This window comes from Podarcis cretensis (genome assembly GCF_951804945.1).
Source record: "Podarcis cretensis genome assembly, chromosome: 5".
In the NCBI taxonomy this organism is placed as follows: Eukaryota; Metazoa; Chordata; class Lepidosauria; order Squamata; family Lacertidae; genus Podarcis; species Podarcis cretensis.
This window is the reverse complement of record NC_137174.1, coordinates 96,245,263-96,263,720: the sequence shown is the minus strand read 5'-3', so window position 1 is coordinate 96,263,720 and position 18,458 is coordinate 96,245,263. Positions and strand designations below refer to the sequence as shown.

The following is an 18,458-nucleotide window of genomic DNA, read 5'->3' as shown; positions in this document are numbered from 1 at the left end:
CAAAACTGGACAAGCTGGGTGAGGGGATGCATAAAGATGTTGAAAAGCAGCGGGGAGAGTATCGCACCCTGAGGCACTCCACACACCTAGAAGTGGCACGATGACAATTCCCCCCCAAGCACCACCCTCTGTCCCCGACCAGAGAGAAATGAGCGCAGCCATTGAAGGACTGTGCCCTGGATCCCCACGTCGGCAAGGCAGTGGTCCAGGAGTTCGTGATCGGCCATGTCAAAGGCTGCTGACAGGTCTAGAAGAATCAGCAGCCCCAACCCGCCTCAATCCAGCTCCCTGCGGAGATCATCTGTTAGGGCGACCAGAGCTGTCTTGGTCCCATGACCAGCGCGGAAGCCGGATTGGAATGGATCCAGAGCTGATGTTTCATCCAGTAACCCATCAAGCTGTTCAGCAACCGCTCTCTCCATCACCTTACCCAGGAACGGAAGATTCGAAACCAGGCGGTAATTGGATAGATCTAAAGGATCTAATGATATTTTCTTTAAGAGCGGGCTCACCCCTGCCTCCTTCAGTTCCCCTGGGAATGTCCCGGTGCCAAGGAACAAACTGATGATGTCCCCTGGGGGGCCCGCACCTCATCTGGACACGCTCTAATCTGCCAGGACTGGCATGGGTCAAGAGGACAGGTGGTGGGCTTTCCAGCTCGGAGGAGTCTTTCCACATCGGTTGGGGATATCTGGTCAAAGTGGTCCAATACTGGACCCAAGGACAGTCAAGGAGGCTCCAGTTCCGTTATTGTATCCAAATTGGGAGGGGGGTCACGGCGGAGCAACAGGACCTTCTCCGCAAAAAAGCTCGCAAATGCCTCACAACTGTGTGTCAAATTGTTATTTAAATTTGGCTGTCCCTCGAGGGACGTTAAAGACCTAATTATACTAAATAATTGTGCCAGGCAAGACCTAGCAGATGCAATGGAGGCCGAGAAGTAAGACTTCTTAGCGGCCTTCACTGCCATCTTGTAGGTTTTCATAAAAACCCTATAAAATGTTCTTGAGGCTCCGTCTTGGGCAGCCTGCCATACTCACTCTAGCCGCCTGAGGTCCCACTTCATTTTCCGGAGCTCCTCGGTAAACCAGGGAGCCCGGTTTCGACGGGGTCGCAGAGGGCGCTTAGGTGCGATCTCATCAATGGCTGCCAGGAGCTGGATATTCCAGCCCTCAACAAGCTCAGTCAATGAGTCTCCAGGGGGAGCAAGGTCCCGCAAGGCTTGGCAGAATCTATCAGGGTCCATCAGCCTCTGCGGGCGAGCCCAGATCAGCTCACCACCTAAGCAGGGTGGGGGTGGAATGTCAATCCTGGCTTTCAGAGCGTAGTGATCAGACCATGGCACCTTCATCGAAGGAGACATGATCACATCTATACCTATGCCAAAGATCAAATCTGGCGTGTGGCCTGCTTGATGTGCGGGGCCCGAAAGAAACTGGGAGAGCCCTAGTGTTGCCATGGAAGACACCAGGTCCAGAGCCTATGAGGAGGGATTGGCATCAGCATGGATGTTGAAGTCCCCCAATACCAATAGGTTAGGGAACTCCATGGCCCAGCCGGCCACTGCCTCCAGTAGGCTTGACAGGTTGGCTGCTGGTGCGCTAGGTGGCTGGTACACCAGCCAGACAGCCAAGCTCTCCTAGGAGCCCCACACTAAGCCAACACATTCAATGCCGGGGATCGATGGCGATGGTAGAGCCCTGAAAGAACAATCTTCCCGGATTAATAATGCCACCCCTCCCCCCTGGCCCACAGTCCGCGACTGGTGGAGGACGGAGAAACCCGGGGGCACCATCTCTCGTAAGGTAACTGTTTCCCCTTCGTGCACCCGGGTCTCCAATACACAAGCCAGGTCGACCACCTGCGAGGTAAAGAAATCTCGCAGGGTGGCGGTTTTGTTGCCTATAGACCTGGCATTGCACAGCACCAGTGATGGAGGTGAGTAATCCTTGCTCACCCTACCCTCGTCCCTCGGGATGGGGCGCAGATTGGAAGGGGTACGAGCATATCCGTATCTCAATCCCCTTCACCTATAACATCTGCCCCCACCGCCATACCTCCCTCGCCCCTCCGCGGTAGCAATCCCAAGCCTCATACTAGCCTCCAATAGATGGCAACTGATGTTATTGTTTCCCAGCCTAGTTATTTTGTTTATAGTATCAACAACTCGATAACTCTAATTAGTCGAGTAGAACAAACCAGCTAAACATCAGCTACCTCTCTGATTGTATGAAACTATTATATTCTTTGTCAGGCTACTATTCTAATATTAAACAAACCAATTAATTAAATTAAAAAATAAACCCTAAAACATTCCACAGCTAAACAGAACTACCATATAACGTACATTAAGGGAAGAAAAAACACCTAAATAGCAGGAGAACAAAAATCAAACATCTAACAGTAAGAAAGCAAAACTTAAATATTATCATGGAACAATGAACTATAAAAAACTAAAACAAATGGCAAAGGAAGAGGGGAGGGGAGAAAGGAAAGAAAAGAAAAGAAAAAAGGTTCTTGTAGCAGACGAAGTTCTTGTAGCATCACGCGCCAGCTCGAGTCTACTCGAATGATCTCTGAATGATCTCTGAATCTGCCAACCTGAACAACCAGGCGACCTCAGGGGATGGGCAAAGGAAAGCAGGGCAGGCTCAGTAAATGCCCTGTTTGATGTCAATGCCATGCCCGATGGTCCCAGGGGCCCCTCCTCTTGCTGTTGCGCTAGCACTTGTAGTGGCAGAGAAAGTGTTCCTCTTGGCATCAGGAGTCCTCTGGTTTCCCCCACAGCTGGTGTTCTCAGGGCCACAGGATGATACCTCTCCTCTGCTACAACCAGCTGCCAGCCCTGTGGCTTAAGAGTCTCTGGCGTCTTGAGGGTGGAACCCCCCTCTCTGGCTTCCCTAGGTGCCTTTCAATTGAGTCATCTGCAGAGTAATATATCTTGACCCAGGCTCCATGCCGAGCACTCAACCAGTCTGTCTCAGTCCAGGAGCACCGCTGGCATGCAGGACAGCCGGACCCACAACTGAGAAGACAGAGCAGGCACACAGCACAGTTGGGCCCACAAGCCAAGAGGGCAGAGGCAAGCACAAGCGGAACACTCCTGCAACACAGCTTGACCTCCCTTAGCTCATTTAAAACGCCGAGTCAAAGCCTGAGTCAGAGTCAGTTCGGAAAAAGTTCAGAAGATTAATTAAATTGTTTAGAGCTATGAGTCTTTGAAATAGGCTGGGCAGCGGCTGTTAAGCTGTTTGACTTTGTTAGATCTAATTTACAGTGCCAACTTCACAAGTTGTCTGATATAAAACCCCAGGTTGCCAAACTTTTGATAAGAAGAGGGTTAAAAGATTAAAAAGTTTAAAAAGTTAAAAGGAGTAGGAGCCCCCAACATCTAATTGATGTCTCTTCATCTCTTCATCTGTGGCTTCCTTCCACTCCTCCAACATCACAACACCGCCATTTGGCTGTTTCAGTCCTCTAGTCACCTTTTGTGAAGGACTTCTTCATTACACCATCTGTTGCCTCCAGCTCCACCATTTCATCCTTCTGTTCTGGCAATCCTTCATCCATATTGTTCTCCAAAGTCTCTTTGTCCTCTTTAATTCCACTTTCCATTTCATTCTTCTGTTTTCTTAGCTTTTGGATGGTTGCTTCCGTACCCATCTCTGCTGTTTCTCCTTGTTAAAATGTTATATATACAAACACACATACACATACAAACACACCAATTGCTCAGTGTTCCTCCATCCCTCCATTATTCCTAAAGTCACAGTTATCTCATTTTTCCACCATCTCCATTTTACTCAAACTTCTGCCATTGAAGGAAAGGCTAGAGGAAGTCAGGGGAACGTCTGTTTCAAACTTCTCCCCCTTCCATTCCTTAACTGTGATAAAGGATGTGAAGCCTTCAAATATTGCATAGTGCCTCCACACAACCTATTTCACTCCTGATACCTTGCGTGGTCCGCGTTCCGGGTTCTGGGTTCAATGTAGTGATTTAGAAGAGATATTTTATTAACAAGCACACATGTACAGTATCCATCAAAGAAGCTTAAGATTCTTCAACTGGAGAAGCTGATAGCCTTGCTCTTAGGAGTTTACTCATCTTAAAGATACAATAACATAGCATGGGGGTGTTAGAAGGGGGCTGCAGAAGAGGGAGAGAGGAGGAGGTGTGGGAATGTGTGTGTAAGGGAGATTTGAGAAAAGAAGGGGAGGGGGAGGAGAAAAGGGAGCAAGAGTAAGAATGGGGATGCAAAGGAAGTTGTCAAAAAGGAGGGAGTAAGGAGGCATTGGGAGAGGGATGAAGATGAAAGCAGGGGCATGAAAGGCCTGAAGAAAAGGAGGAGATGGGGAGAAGGGGAAAACGGATGCAAAGCAGAGCTGCAGAAGATAAGAGAGAAGTGGCTTCAGAAATGGAGCTGCGAAGGTGAAAAGAGACCTCAGTAGCTGCATGGGATGAGATGGGAAGGGAAGGGGAAATGCTAGGGGGTTCATGTGTCAGGAGTGGCCAAGGGGTCACCGAGTGCAGGAAGCAGGGGTGCAGCCCCTAATATTTTCCTATTTTCTTATGTGTTGCAACGGGGAATAGCACAGAGTTTATAAGGATAGGGATGTACTATAATCCCTAGTATAGCCTCTTGATTGAGCTCTTTGACTCCTTCTGGCAGCTGAAAACTGAATGCCCTCAGCAGGCTGGTCAGGAAGATGAATATTTCGATCTTTGCCATCTGCATTCCCAAACAAATGCGAGCCCCTGAGGAGGAGACAAGAAGAAGGCAGCAAGTGAGCAAAAATTTACTTTCCCGTGTTCATTCCTTTGTAGCTATAAGCATTCTGCATAACACTTTGGCAAAATAGACATAGTTAGGATAGGGAAAACATCAAGGCTGCTGTCAGTTTTCTAGCCTGGTCAGTGCTAACCTTCCTTTCTTCTTGTTATACTTATGTTTTGTTCTGTAATTTGAAGTTCCCTATCTCATATCAAGGAAGATACATTCAGGAAGAGGATGGATTGTTGATGAAGGGTCCTGTGGGAGGGGCAGGGCAGAGAGCATCTCCCAGGGCTAGAAGCCAGTGTAAGAGGATCTAGCTCCCAGTGAGAACTGGGAGGGCTCACTTTTCTGTGTGCAGAATAAGGGTGAAGATTTAATTTTGATAGAGGACTCTGTAATTTCCTTTTCTATTTCTATTTTTTCTTTCCTAATCTTTTTTCTATTTTCCCTTTTAGATTAGTATGATTTTTATTGTGTCTTATGTATAAAGCTTTTTAATAAAACTTGATTTTAAAAAATAAAAGGAAAACTGGTCAACTGCCCAAATCAGCAATGCAGAAAGGGGTTAAGACCATGGAGCAAACTCTCCTGCCAGGTTTACTTCACCTTGGTAGGAACTAGCATTGCTGCCTGAAGAGAAGTTGGGTGGCTTGCAGTGGTGATGTGTGACAGGGAAGAGCACTATCCTGGTGCCGGCAGTGCTGCCTCTCTCAGGGACAGGGCAGGGGTGGCAAATGTTGGGAGGTGCAGATGGAGACCCCATAAGTGTGTGTGCATGTGTGGGTCCCAAGCCACCAACCTAGAGATCCCCTTAACTTGCCAGTGCCTTGCCCCATTCTGCTGACCAGCAGTGCCACTCCAGCCAGAAAGACGCTGCTTCTGCTCCGGCCCACTCCCTCCTGTGCTGCTGCTGGTGTCATTTCCTGGAAGCAGACCAGTAAGCCCATCTACAGATCGCAACGTAGCTTGGTCTTCTGTGTTTACCTGCACCAAATGGGAGATATTCTTCTCTGTTCACGAATTGTCCATCCTTGTCCAAAAAATGATTTGGGTTGAACTTTGCAGGTGTCTCCCATCGTGTTGGATCAAGAAGAACAGAGCGCAGATCGGGAACAATAATAGTCCCCTGCAAATAAGAAACAAGTGACTTGGAATGCATTCACATCAATACTTTTTTTTTATTGTCCCACACTATCCCAAGACTAATCATTGCAGAGACTGATCTGAATTATTATTATTATTATTATTATTATTATTATTATTATTATTTTGGTGGGTGGCTTTGTATTCATCACTGTAAAAACTTTCTGTACAGGCAGGAACACAAGAAGAATTTCCCCCACCTCTTTTAAAATGAACGCTCACAAGCAGGCTGAGACCTATGGCCACTACAGGCTTCTCCCCTGCCACAATTGCCCCATGGAATGGCACTTGCTGATGGTGAAACATGTCTGCAGATGGAGCTCCTGCTCTTGCCCTTCAGATTTTTGACTAGACAGGAAGAGATGGCTGCATCTCTCAATATGAAACCTTCTGCTGCTCTTTGCTCTTGGGCTACAGGAGTGCAGCTATATCACACTGTTATACCTTGGGAATGAGAAAACCACGCAGCTTGAAATCCTTTGTACATTGCCTAGGGAACCCCAAAAAACTGGCAAATTTAAAGCGCTGTAGTTCATGAATCACAGCATTGGTGTAGGGCAGTTTCTTCTTGTCTTGATAGCAGATTGAGTGAGCAGAACCTATGACATCTTCTATTTCCTTGTGCATTTTATCTGAAGAGAATGATGGAAACAGAAGGTTTATTGTGAATACTGCATTTTATTTCAGATGGACATTTAATTCCCTTGAACATATTCCATAAATCTCTGTGAATGAGTCCCAGTTTCTTGCATTTTTAGGTCACCTGGTCCTCCAAGGAGCTCAAGTCTGTGTACATGGTTCTTCTCCACTCTAGATCCCAGGTGTGAAAAGGCTGAAAGTGAAGCTCATCGCAGTTGTTTCTGGTTACCAGAGCTGGCTGGATTTGCTGAAGGACTGGGATCAAAGGCTGTCATATATTCATTCTCCACCCCCAGCCCTCAATATTTCCTACTTAGTTTCACTAATACTCATTTCCTCATCTGATCTTTGGCTAGCACCACTCATATAAAGTTAAAGGTAAAGGACCCCTAGACGGTTAAGTCCAATCAAAGGAGACTATGGAGTGCTTCGCTCATCTCGCTTTCAGGCCTAGGGAGCTGGTGTTTATTCACAGCCAGCATTCCGGGTCATGTGGCCAGCATGACTAAACCACTTCTGGCACAACTGGACACCATGATGAGTGCCAGAGCACACAGAAATGCTGATTACCTTCCCACTGCAGCACTACCTGTTTACTAACACTGGCATGCTTTCGAACTGCTACGTTGGCAGAAGTTGGGACAGAGCAATAGGAGCTCACCTGTCTTATGGATTCGAACCCAACCTAAAATTATATTTTGAGGCAGCCTGCCTTTGTTGGATCAAAGATTGGATCAATTTGGAAAATACTGACTTATTAGACCTCGAGGGGTTCGACAATAGGTTCGGCTGGCATGCCTACCTGTGGCAAAACAAAGAAAAAGTACCTAAAGGGTTTTCTAGTCATATTATTAGGGGGCCTCTATATGAAGTGTGGGAGAAGAATAAAAAACTCCTTGAATGGAAAACACCCTGGTGGCTACCACCAATTGATATTTCAGTGATCAAAAAAACTAATATGGAAGGAAAAAGGTTTACTTATGAGGACCTACTAATAAGATCAGAAAGTGGATGGAGGATGAGAACATATGAGGAACTGAAAGAGAAATTAACAAGCTGGTTACAATTCCACCAAATAAATGCAATATGGACGGAACATAAAAAAGTAGGGATGAATGAGAAGAAATCCAAATTTCAGATAGAAATAATAGAGGGTAAATCCAAATTATTATCTAAAATGTATGATATACTATTAGAATGGGACACCAAAGATGAGGAAATAAAGGAGGTCATGACAAGATGGGCAATGGATTTGGGATATAATATAGAGTATGATAAGTGGCTGAATTTATGGACTAGTGGAATGAAGTTTACGGCATGTGTAACACTGAGGGAAAATTTAGAAAAGATGATGTACAGGTGGTACATTACCCCAGCAAAGCTAGGGAAAATGTACAAGACAGGGAATAAGTTTTGCTGGAAGTGTAAAACTAAAGAAGGTAATTTTTTCCACATGTGGTGGACATGCGACGAAATGAAGAAATACTGGGAATATATTTACAATGAGTTAAAAAAAATATTTAAATATACATTTCCCAAAAGACCAGAGGCTTTTCTTCTGGGAATAATTGGGGACGAAATTAAAAAAGAAGATAAGACATTATTCCAGTATGCTACAGCTGCCGCTAGATTATTAATTGCCCAAAATTGGAAAAGCCAAAGTATCCCACCAATTAGTGATTGGCAAACAAAGTTATTCGAATTTGTAGAACTTGCAAAAATGACACAAAAAATTAGAAACCAAAAGAATACAAAGTTTATTAATGACTGGAATAAATTTATGATTTATATTGAAGGGAATTACAAGAACCTAAAAACTATAGCAGGACTGATATAGATCTTACGATGTGCAAATTATTGTAACTATCAACTGCAGGAGAAACAAACTATTCATACTAAGAAGCCTGAAACCGGGAGGGATGGAAGTCAATAGGTGTGTAGAATAATTAAAATACTTAAAGATATAAAGATATAAATGAGAAGACAAAGAAGCGTAATGGAAATCGACATTGTTTATACGTTATGTATTGATATTTATTTAGTTTTCTTTTTTGTGTGTGTTGGGGTTTTTTACAACTGTTGTAACCGTTGATTTGTTTTTCTTTTTGGTGATCTAATGTGAAAATTAATAAAAAGAATTTAAAAAAAAAAAAGGATTCGAACTGCCAACCTTCTAATCAGCAATCCTTAGAGGCTCAGTGCTTTAGACCACAGTGCCACCCGCATCCCTCATGTAATGGAGCATGGAGAGGCAGGAATGAGGCTCAGTTACTTATTTCACAGCAGGGGCATTCTTGTACATTTGCTGCATAAAGAAACTGCTAGCAGATTTGCAAAACAAAACAGGTTGTGGAATGGAATCAAACTGGAGGGGGGAATGTGCTGATTCCTGCACTGCAGGGGGTTGTATGAGAAGACCCCTGGGGTCCCTTCCAACCCTACTATTGTAGGCTTCCTTATGAAACCTTTAAAGAATTATGGTCCACCCTAGTGGTCAAGAGAAGCCCTGGCTCTCCTCTCTCACCTTGGATATCTGGATGACTTGCCAGGAGGAGAAGTGCCCATTTCAGAGAACACGCAGTTGTGTCTGACCCTCCTACAAAGAGGTCAAAAATGCACTGGGCCAAGTTTTCTTCATCATAGGTGGACTCTGGATCATTCCTGCTCTGGTGTTGAAAATGGGGAAAGTGACATGTCATTTACATGCATTACATTCTGTCCTTCAGCACTTTATCTTCCTTCCCCCACTTATTACCATACCAGGGTGGCCACACATGCTTCATGAGAAGTGGGGTGTCCTCTTATAGTGCCTAAGGTGAAATGGGAAGCTGCTGCCACCCCCCCTTACTGTTGCTGCCCTCACTCGCTGGATCATCACCTTTTCGTGGTGAGTGGGCTTGCACATTCCTATGACCCTTGTGAGTGAAGCCATTGGGAATCTCATACTCCCTGCAGGGTCACCCACGGCGGTAAGGTCAAAGGGGAGCAGCTAGACAAAGAATGACCCAAGAAGTCATCAACGGCAGAACAGGTGGGTGATACCTTTGAAGGTGACCCGGAAACTGCAATTAATCCAGAATGCGGCAGCTAGACTGGTGACTGGGAGTGGCCGCTGGGACCACATAACACCGGTTCTGAGAGATCTGCACTGGCTCCCAGTACGTTTCCGAGCACGATTCAAAGTGTTGGTGCTGACCTTTAAAGCCCTAAACGGCCTCGGTCCTGTATACCTGAAGGAGCATCTCCACCCCCATCGTTCTGCCCGGACACTGAGATCCAGCGCCGAGGGCCTTCTGGCGGTTCCCTCATTGCGAGAAGTGAGGCTACAGGGAACCAGACAGAGGGCCTTCTCGGTAGTGGCGCCCGCCCTGTGGAACGCCCTCCCATCAGATGTCAAAGAGATAAAGAATTACCTGACATTCAGAAGACATCTTAAGGCAGCCCTGTTCAGGGAAGTTTTTAATATGTAATGCTGTACTATTTTTAACACTGATTGGGAGCCGCCCAGAGTGGCTGGGGAAACTCAGCCAGATGGGCGGGGTATAAATAATAAATTATTATTATTATTATTATTATTATTATTATTATTATTATTATTGGCTGTAAAGGTGGATGAAAGCTGCAGCAAATAAGAATTTACCGGTTGCCATGTCAACTCATGCCATCAGAACAGAGCCTTACTGTGAAGACTGTTCATTGGTCAGTGTGCACTGATTTACAGACATAAAACAAATTCACGTACAGGCATCTTCCAAAAAACCCATCCCAAACCCAAACACCAAAAGTTCCATGGTGATCAGCATATGGTAACAGGGGCAGGATTGTGAAATCTGGAAGCCCTTAGTCATGAAACAGCACATGGGCGGTGGATACAGATTCACTCATTCTGACTCAAGGAACAAGGCAGTTGAGCAGCTTGGCAGCTGTATCCATGACTGAGCAGCCCTTTTTAGGATCTACTCTGCTCACTCCAAAATGGGGGAGGGGCTAGAAAAGGTGCCCTAAACATAGTCTGCCTCTCTTTTTCCCTGACTGGATTACCACGCCCAGTGGGGTCACCACCCAGCGGTGGTAAAAGACAATTGAACTTTGGAACATGGAATATATGGACAGATATAACACAGACAATGAGCATCCTGAACGCAGAACTGCCATCATTGCAAGAGAGATGTGACATTTTAACATCAATATTGCAGTGCTTCAAGAAACTCAAAGAGCAGGCAAGGGACAACTGAAGGAAGAAAAAGGAGGCTACACATTCTTCTGGAAAGGTCTATCTGAACAAGAATGTCAAATATATGAGGTAGGCTTCACTATCAAAAACAATCTTGTAAAGCTCCTGTCAGAAGTCCCTACCAGACTTCTGGTAAACTCACCAAAAACCAACAGGCTACTATGACCAACACACTCGTTTGACAGAAAAATAAATGTAAAACTTCACGGAGGCATTTGGTGCTTTTGTTTTTGCTATTTTTTGCGTTTTTGTTTGTGTGGCTTTTTCATTTTTGTGACTGTAGCTTGTTCTTCATTTTATGATTGATTGATTGATTGATTGATTGATTGATTGTGTGACTATGGAAATGGATAAAAACCCACCATCCAAACAATGACTATCATCAGCGCAGGTAAGAAAGAATTTTAATTTTAATTTTTATCCATCCACAATACTGTTTTATTTATTTTATAGTACAGTACAGTGATTACAGCTTTCATTTTATGGATCAATGGCCTCATTAGATAGAAAAATTCACGTTAAATTGCTGTTTTAGGAGTTGTTTATAAAAGTCTGGAATGGATTAATTCATTTTCCATTACTTTCTATGGGAAAGCATGCCTCAGTTTTGGAACACTTTGATTTTGGAACAGACTTCTGGAACGGATTAAGTTTGAGAACCAAGGTACCACTGTACTGGTTTCCAGGCAAGGGATTAGTATTCACATATAACAGGGAATATAATGATTCCTTGAATGAGCTGCCTACAGCAGTGGCATAGCGTGGGGGGTGCAGTGGGGCCGGCCGCACCGGGCGCAACATCTGGGGGGGCGCGCTCGCTGCCTCCGGAGTCGCCGAAGAGCCTCGGGCGCAGGCTGTAGCAGAGCCCCATGTCTCGCGGAACCGACGAGCTGTGCGTGCGTCCGGGCTGAAGGCGTCCGGCAGAAAGTGGCTCTCAGCGCTCGCCGCGGTCCCCGCACGTCAGGGCCGCGGAGGACACACCAGGCAGCCCCTCCTCACAACCCCGCCGCCGCTGCTGCTGCTGCAGCTGCTGGGCCATGTTGCATTTTCCTCGCCTCTCTGCCCTCCTCCTCCGGGAAAGCGGTGTTGTTTGGGCGGCAGCGCCAGCGGCAACTCGCCTCAGATCACCTGACACGGACCCGCCACCGCCGCTGTGGCTACCTTACCGTAAATACCCCAACCCAGGCAGCAGCAAAAAGAAGCTGGCAGCGGCGGCAGTTTAGGGGTTAGGGGCGCAAATTACTTGCCTTGCCCTGGGTTAGGGGGCGCAAATTACTTGCCTTGCCCCGGGTTAGGGGGCGCAAATTACTTGCCTTGCCCCGGGTGCTGACAACCCACGCTACACCGCTGGCCTACAGTTTTGAAGCAGATACTCATTTGCATTCACATTTGTACATGAAAATATCTATCCTTTCCTAGCTATTTTAGTAGATGCCTATGGAAGGATGTCAACTCACTTTAGCAATTAAAATGACTATGAGGGAGTTGTGGGGGGGCAGAGAGAGATATTGGTGTCCTGGCAAGAGATTAGTATTCACTTATATTTATTTTTTGTTAAAGATTTCAACATAACAATTAATCAAAAACATATCATCCTCATTCCCCCCCTATTTTCCCCTCCCCAAAAAGAAAACCAGCCCTCCCACCCCACCCCCCAGACTTCCCTCAGCTCCTCTCTCTGTTCACTCATAACATGGAATATAATGATTCCTTGGATGAGCAGCATTTGGTTTCAAGCACATACTTACTTTCTCCATCTGAAGTAGATAGAAATCAATGAGATCCTGTGGCTCATACAGAGATTGATTCTCCTTATGCTTCTCTATCTCTTCCTTTGCAAATGAAAGCACCATCTCTGAGCAGGACAAGGCCTTCTTGTGGGGTCCTGGGAGATGTTTCATGAGCCATGGGAGCATTTCATAAAGCTAAAGGAAAGATAGCAGAAATGCTGCCATTACCATGAGGAAGCTTGTTCAAACCATTTGTGCTTTGGATTAGCACTTTAGAAAACATGATCTGCATTATTCTTCAAGGCTAGCATATTAGTTTGAGTCTCACTAAGAAGAAGGAAGGTGTCTATCGCTTCTCTGGAATCCCACAATGATTGGATTCTGTGAATTATCCCTAGCTGAAAATGTGAAAGAAAAGTATGGCTCAAAATATTTTTCCAGCTTCCCAGCATAATTTCAAAACTGGGCACTATCTCAGGACCTCTCCTGGAACAAGTTAGTGCCCGTTTGTGTTAGTTGGACATGGGTGGAGAATAGGGATGGGGGGAAATTCAAGTACGGTAAGTTTCATGAGTCCTTTTTTTTTTTTTTTTTTTTTTTTACAGATTAGGAATGGATGTAGAAATGTGGAGAACTGAACTTAAATTTGAGGAAAGGGTTTAGTTGATCATCCAGAAGGGGGCTGCTTTCCTCAGCAATAGCGATAGTGCTTGAGTTGCTGGTCTCTCTTTCATTAAAAAAAATTCCAGCCAAGTGATGGCTGCAGGGGCCTCACCATGGACGCCATCATGATTGCCACTGCTAGGTGGGTATAGAGTAGACACATTTAGTTTTCCATGATGGCAACAAAACTATGTAATTCCCTTCTTGAGAAGATTATTTTGTTCACCTCTGTTCCCTTTGGTGGGCTCTAGATGACCTGTTCTCAAAGTCATTTTCCCATTTTTGTCCCATCTTCCCTCTAAAGAGTCTCCTGTGGTGGAAAAAGTCTTCTTTTGTTGTTTTTTATGGGGGGTTTTGGTGTGTTTTTTATCTCAATGATAATCATGAGCAATTGATCAGGCTGTGAGATAATTAGTGGCCCTTATCTCAGATCAATTTAAACCTGATCTCACTTCTCCAACCGTCTATCAGAATATTGATTTGTGGTATTAAAGCCCTTTGGCAGGAATGGAAATGACTACTCACAGCATAACCAGAGCTACATACAAATTGTAGGATAAATTCTATGGCTTCTATCAGCTTCTGGAACCGTTCATCTTCAAGAGCAAACCGGTGCCCAAAAGCCACAGCACATAGCACGTTGGAGACTGAAGTAGCGATGGGCATGGAAGGGTCAAGTGGCTGTCCTGCAAAATAAAGTTATACTAATGTTAGCTCAGCTGGTCCAGTTCATACTGAGAGTGGGGTTTCATGGTGGACAAGAGAAACTGCTGGAATCTCCATTAGGAACCAAGAAAAGCATATCACATTCCTTTCTAAAATGGACAGAGGTAGGACACAAATATATCTCCATATGCCAGCTCAGCACCATCACTTAACATAACATACCCTTTGAACGTGCAAAAGCCTCCACGAGCTGATGGGCCTCCTCTGCTACTTGCTGCTCCATGCCTTTCTTTTCCCGCCACAGCTTCCGCAGAGTAACTACAACAAAGCGTCTCTGTTGCCTCCAGGTGTGACCATTTGATAATGCAATACCTATTGAAAATCAGTGAGATATAACAACAATCATACCTCGGGTTAAAGTCGCTTCGGGTTAAATCTTAAATCTTTTCAGGTTGCCTCCCACGGCGACCCGGAAGTAACGGAACAGGTTACTTCAGGGTTTTGCTGCTCGCACATGTGCAGATGCTCAGAATGACGTCACAGGCATGCTCACTTTACAGTATCAGCAAAAAGTGAGATTTCTCGACAGCTCTACCGTTTTGATTTTTGAAGAGAAACCTGGTATCTGATACAGTGTGATGTCGACAAGTTTAGATCTTTCCATGGAAGGCCATCACGATCAAATTTCACTTCTATCTATCAAGCTTCTGGTGATGCTATTGGGAAAAGAATGGAAGTGGTGGAAATGGAAGGAGCTTTTTTCTTTCTCTCTTGCTAAATTAGGATGGAAAATCACTGCCTACAGGAAATGGGATCACAAGATATAAAACTGGGTGTAAAATAATGAATATACAACAAGTAAATAACTATGGGTTATTTTTCAATATTGTACAGTGGTACCTCAGGTTACATACACTTCAGGTTACATACGCTTCAGGTTACAGACTCCGCTAACCCAAAAATAGTGCTTCAGGTTAAGAACTTTGCTTCAGGATGAGAACAGAAATCGGGCTCTGGCGGCGCGGCAGCAGCAGGAGGCCCCATTAGCTAAAGTGGTGCTTCAGGTTAAGAACAGTTTCAGGTTAAGTACGGACCTCCGGAACGAATTAAATACTTAACCTGAGGTACCACTGTATATGACTACAGTGCAGAGATTCCTGTTTAAATAGAAATGAAGAATTTGTTTTTTATATAAAAAAAAACATGGAGGAATGGTTGGAATTTTTTGGGGAGATAAAGTCACCATACTGGAATGGAGGAGGACTATTGGGTACACACTTGAAGGTGATAGCCGGCTGGTGAAAGACCCTGTGTGAGAGGCAGAGAAGGAAAGATCTCCCAGGGTGGGAGACTGGGGGAAGAAAGGGAAGCACCCAGGTGAGAGCTGGGAGGGTCCACTCCCTTCTGTGTGAGACAAGAGTTAAGATCTACCTTTGAGAGAGAGAGCTTGGCGTTTCTTTCTCTCTTTTACTTTTTTTGTTGTTTGCTTAGTTAGTGTTTCTGAAAAGTTTCAATAAAAAGTATGGAAAACCAAACAAACCCAATTCAGCCAATTTTTCGACACTGTTTTTAAGGATATAATGTGTGGTGTCAACCAGTTACTACTTCTACTGGTCCAGCTAGACAGGTTTGGGGTTTTTTACTGAGGGTGAATTCTGCACCAGATTTTTGACAAGACGTAATGCATCAATGGTGGATATATTCTGCTTTGTTAATTCTTCTGCAAAACTGCCTGAACACTACTGCATTATTTCTGTCTGGGGAAACTATATTGCAACAAAAGTGGGACAAAAAGAAGTTTGTGCATTTGTAGTTTTCAGCAGAAAGTTAAAGGATGTGACAGAATGGAAATGAAACTGTATGATCACCTCAAAATCTTTGCAGGCATAAATAGTATTGACAATGAAGTTGGATACAACCACCTTGAAAGTATTATGAGCACAAATCATTATGAATGTGCAATTAAAAAAAGTTTTCTGGAGGAGCCCTTAGCACCAGTAATAAACTGTGGAGTTAGTGAGAGGAATTATTGGGCAGGCCAGCCCCACAGTGATTCACATTGTGTCTTTCAGAGTGAATGTCCCTGTTCTTTGGAACTGCATTCAGAATATGACTCTGCACTTTCCCCCCAAAAAGGAAGACATTTTCCCCCCAACAAGCTTTCCCAGTCGTGTACAAAGGTCACTTCAATAGGTGTATACCTTTTATTGTTTTAACCCATATTTAGTTGTTGGTTTTTGTACTGTTTTAAAACCTTTTATAATAAATAATAATAATAATATTTTTTTATTTATACCCCACCCTTCCCAGTTCAGAAAACTGGGCTCAGGGCGGCTAACAACAAATTTAAAACACTTAATTGATGCAACAAAAAACAGCATAAAATACAGTATAAAACGTGAATAACAATAAATTCAGAATTCAAAAATCAATTTAGGGGGAAAATCCAGCCAATAAACTGAAGGACACAAGAATATAAAATGAAGATTAAGGTAGGGCCTTGGAATGTGCAGAGAGATAAGGTAGGGCGGAAACATGCAAGGGCGGTCCCGGAGTAAACAAGTCATGTGAGTAAATTGCATAGGCAAGGCTTAGGGCACATGCCCAGGGGGGGACTGTCGGGGACCAATTAAGAAATGCCAACAAGGCATTGCACAAGCCATATAAGGGAATGGAATGAATGGAAAGAATGTATCATGATTAGATAAGGAAAGGATGACGAGGGGTGAGACGATAGGGAAAGGTATAAAAGTGCTTGCCTATTTGCTGTAAATGCCGCCAGCCTATGGAAGCGATTCCGCTGGCCGCCTCTGCACAGAACTAAATAAACTCTTTCTCCGTGAACCACACCCTGGTGTCAGTTTGACTCCTCTGTTTTCTCACCGAGGGGCAGCACAATTAAGGCTTCAAAACATTAGATGATCACCAGGGCTAGCTGGCTAAATTAGTCCTATTTGGGCCAGAGAGGAGACCAGGGGAGAATTAGCTGTGGGATCCCAGAGCGGGTAGTCTTCATAAAAAGTGGAGGGGAGGGGAGGGGAGGAAGGGGAATAAAAGACCAGGCTAAATTCAAATTGAAAGCCAGGCAGAATAGCTCTGTCTTACAGGCATTCTTAAGGAAATCAGCCCTGAGTGCTCACTGGAAGGACAGATCGTGAAGCTGAGGCTCCAAAACTTTGGCCACCTTGTGAGAAGAGAAGACTCCCTGGAAAAGACCCTGATGTTGGGAAAGATGGGACTTCCGGGTTTAGCGCCATCGGTACTGGCGGAATTCCTCTGACCAAGAGGAATTTGCCCCGTGGGAATTTGGGTCTGGCCGCCACGGTGAAGGCGGACACCCGTTAAAAATAGCAGGCGCTGAAGCCTGTGAACGTGGGGATTCGGCTGGCACCTTTTGCGCCTCCCCTGCTCGTGGGGAAACCCGATTTCGGGGATCTGGAGCGATGTGAGGTGAGTGGCGCAGTGCTTTGAATCGACTGCTTTTTCCACGGAGCAAAGCCGCATAGACGTTACCGGAGAGCGCTGACCTTTTCCTGTGGTTAATCGGACATTACAGCAACTACCCATGAGTAGAATAAAGTAGGAGAATTGGATTTTCAAAAAGCTTTAATCTGGCAACGAAAACAGGGGAGGTTCAACATAGGAAGTCCGCCTTCCCCCTTTTGTACATAGACTGAAGCAAGGAAGCTGTAAGCTGAAGCCTTGGAAAGCCTACTTGTAAAGGGCTAAATTTTCACCGGGAAAAAAATATCAATATTGAACCCCCCTCGGATGCAGGAGAAGAGGGGGGGAAGTTTCAGACTGAATTTGCCTGCAGGAGAGAGTGGGAAGAGAGTTAAAACCACTACCGCTCTGACCCTGGGAACGGGCTCCTATTGAGGTGCTTTGGAACGTTCGTTGACAGCTAGATAAATAAGAAGAGATACATTGAATTACATTCTTGCGACTGTTTCCGTCTGTGTTATAAAGGACTAAAAGTTGAAAATTGAAACTAAGTCTACTTATTTGAACTGTATTTGGATATTTGGAAATTACAGACTAATACAAATAGAAACTGTACAGATAGGTAGCCGTGTTGGTCTGCCATAGTCAAAACAAAATAAAAAAATTCCTTCCAGTAGGAAGCTGCTGAATTGCAACTTATTACCAAACTTAAAACCATGGAGAGACCTGGTCTGAACAAAGACATTGGATTCTTATCTCATTATACATGACAAAGCCATTTTTCACCTTCTCACCCCTTGCTTTTTCCTGTAAGACCTATTGCAGTCGTTAAGAGTCGTCAACAGGCTCATCACAGCTATCTGCCAATCACCCAATCCCACCACCCTTCTAAGTAATACCCCTCCCCACCTTCTCACTATATAGAAGGGTCTGGTGACTTCTGTTTCAGTGTATCTGAAGAAGTGTGCATGCACACGAAAGCTCATACCAAGAACTAACTTAGTTGGTCTTTAAGGTGCTACTGGAAGGATTTTTTTATTTTGTTTTGACAAATAGAAACTGTTTCCCCCTAGAGGAAGCTGCTATTGTTACAAGAGCTGGGCTAGGGAATTTCCACTGCAAGATAAACTGTGTGACTGTGAGACTGACCTTGAATCTTTAAGT

The 18,458-nt window shown here is 44.7% G+C and overlaps 1 protein-coding gene across 1 annotated transcript in view; it reads right to left on the bottom strand.

Annotated features, from left to right (window-relative positions):
* Positions 1-2,870: 2,870 nt before the first annotated feature.
* Positions 2,871-18,458, bottom strand: part of LOC307217048 (cytochrome P450 2J2-like) — a 37,286-nt gene continuing 21,698 nt past the window's right edge. Inside the window, exons 3-9 of the mRNA XM_079978061.1 lie at positions 14,073-14,222; positions 13,710-13,870; positions 12,540-12,716; positions 9,082-9,223; positions 6,363-6,550; positions 5,760-5,901; positions 2,871-4,756 (exon numbers count right to left, since the gene is read on the bottom strand). Of these exons, the coding sequence (XP_079834187.1) occupies positions 4,569-4,756; positions 5,760-5,901; positions 6,363-6,550; positions 9,082-9,223; positions 12,540-12,716; positions 13,710-13,870; positions 14,073-14,222 (1,148 nt within the window). The 3' untranslated portion in view covers positions 2,871-4,568. The remainder of the gene's footprint in view (positions 4,757-5,759; positions 5,902-6,362; positions 6,551-9,081; positions 9,224-12,539; positions 12,717-13,709; positions 13,871-14,072; positions 14,223-18,458) is intronic.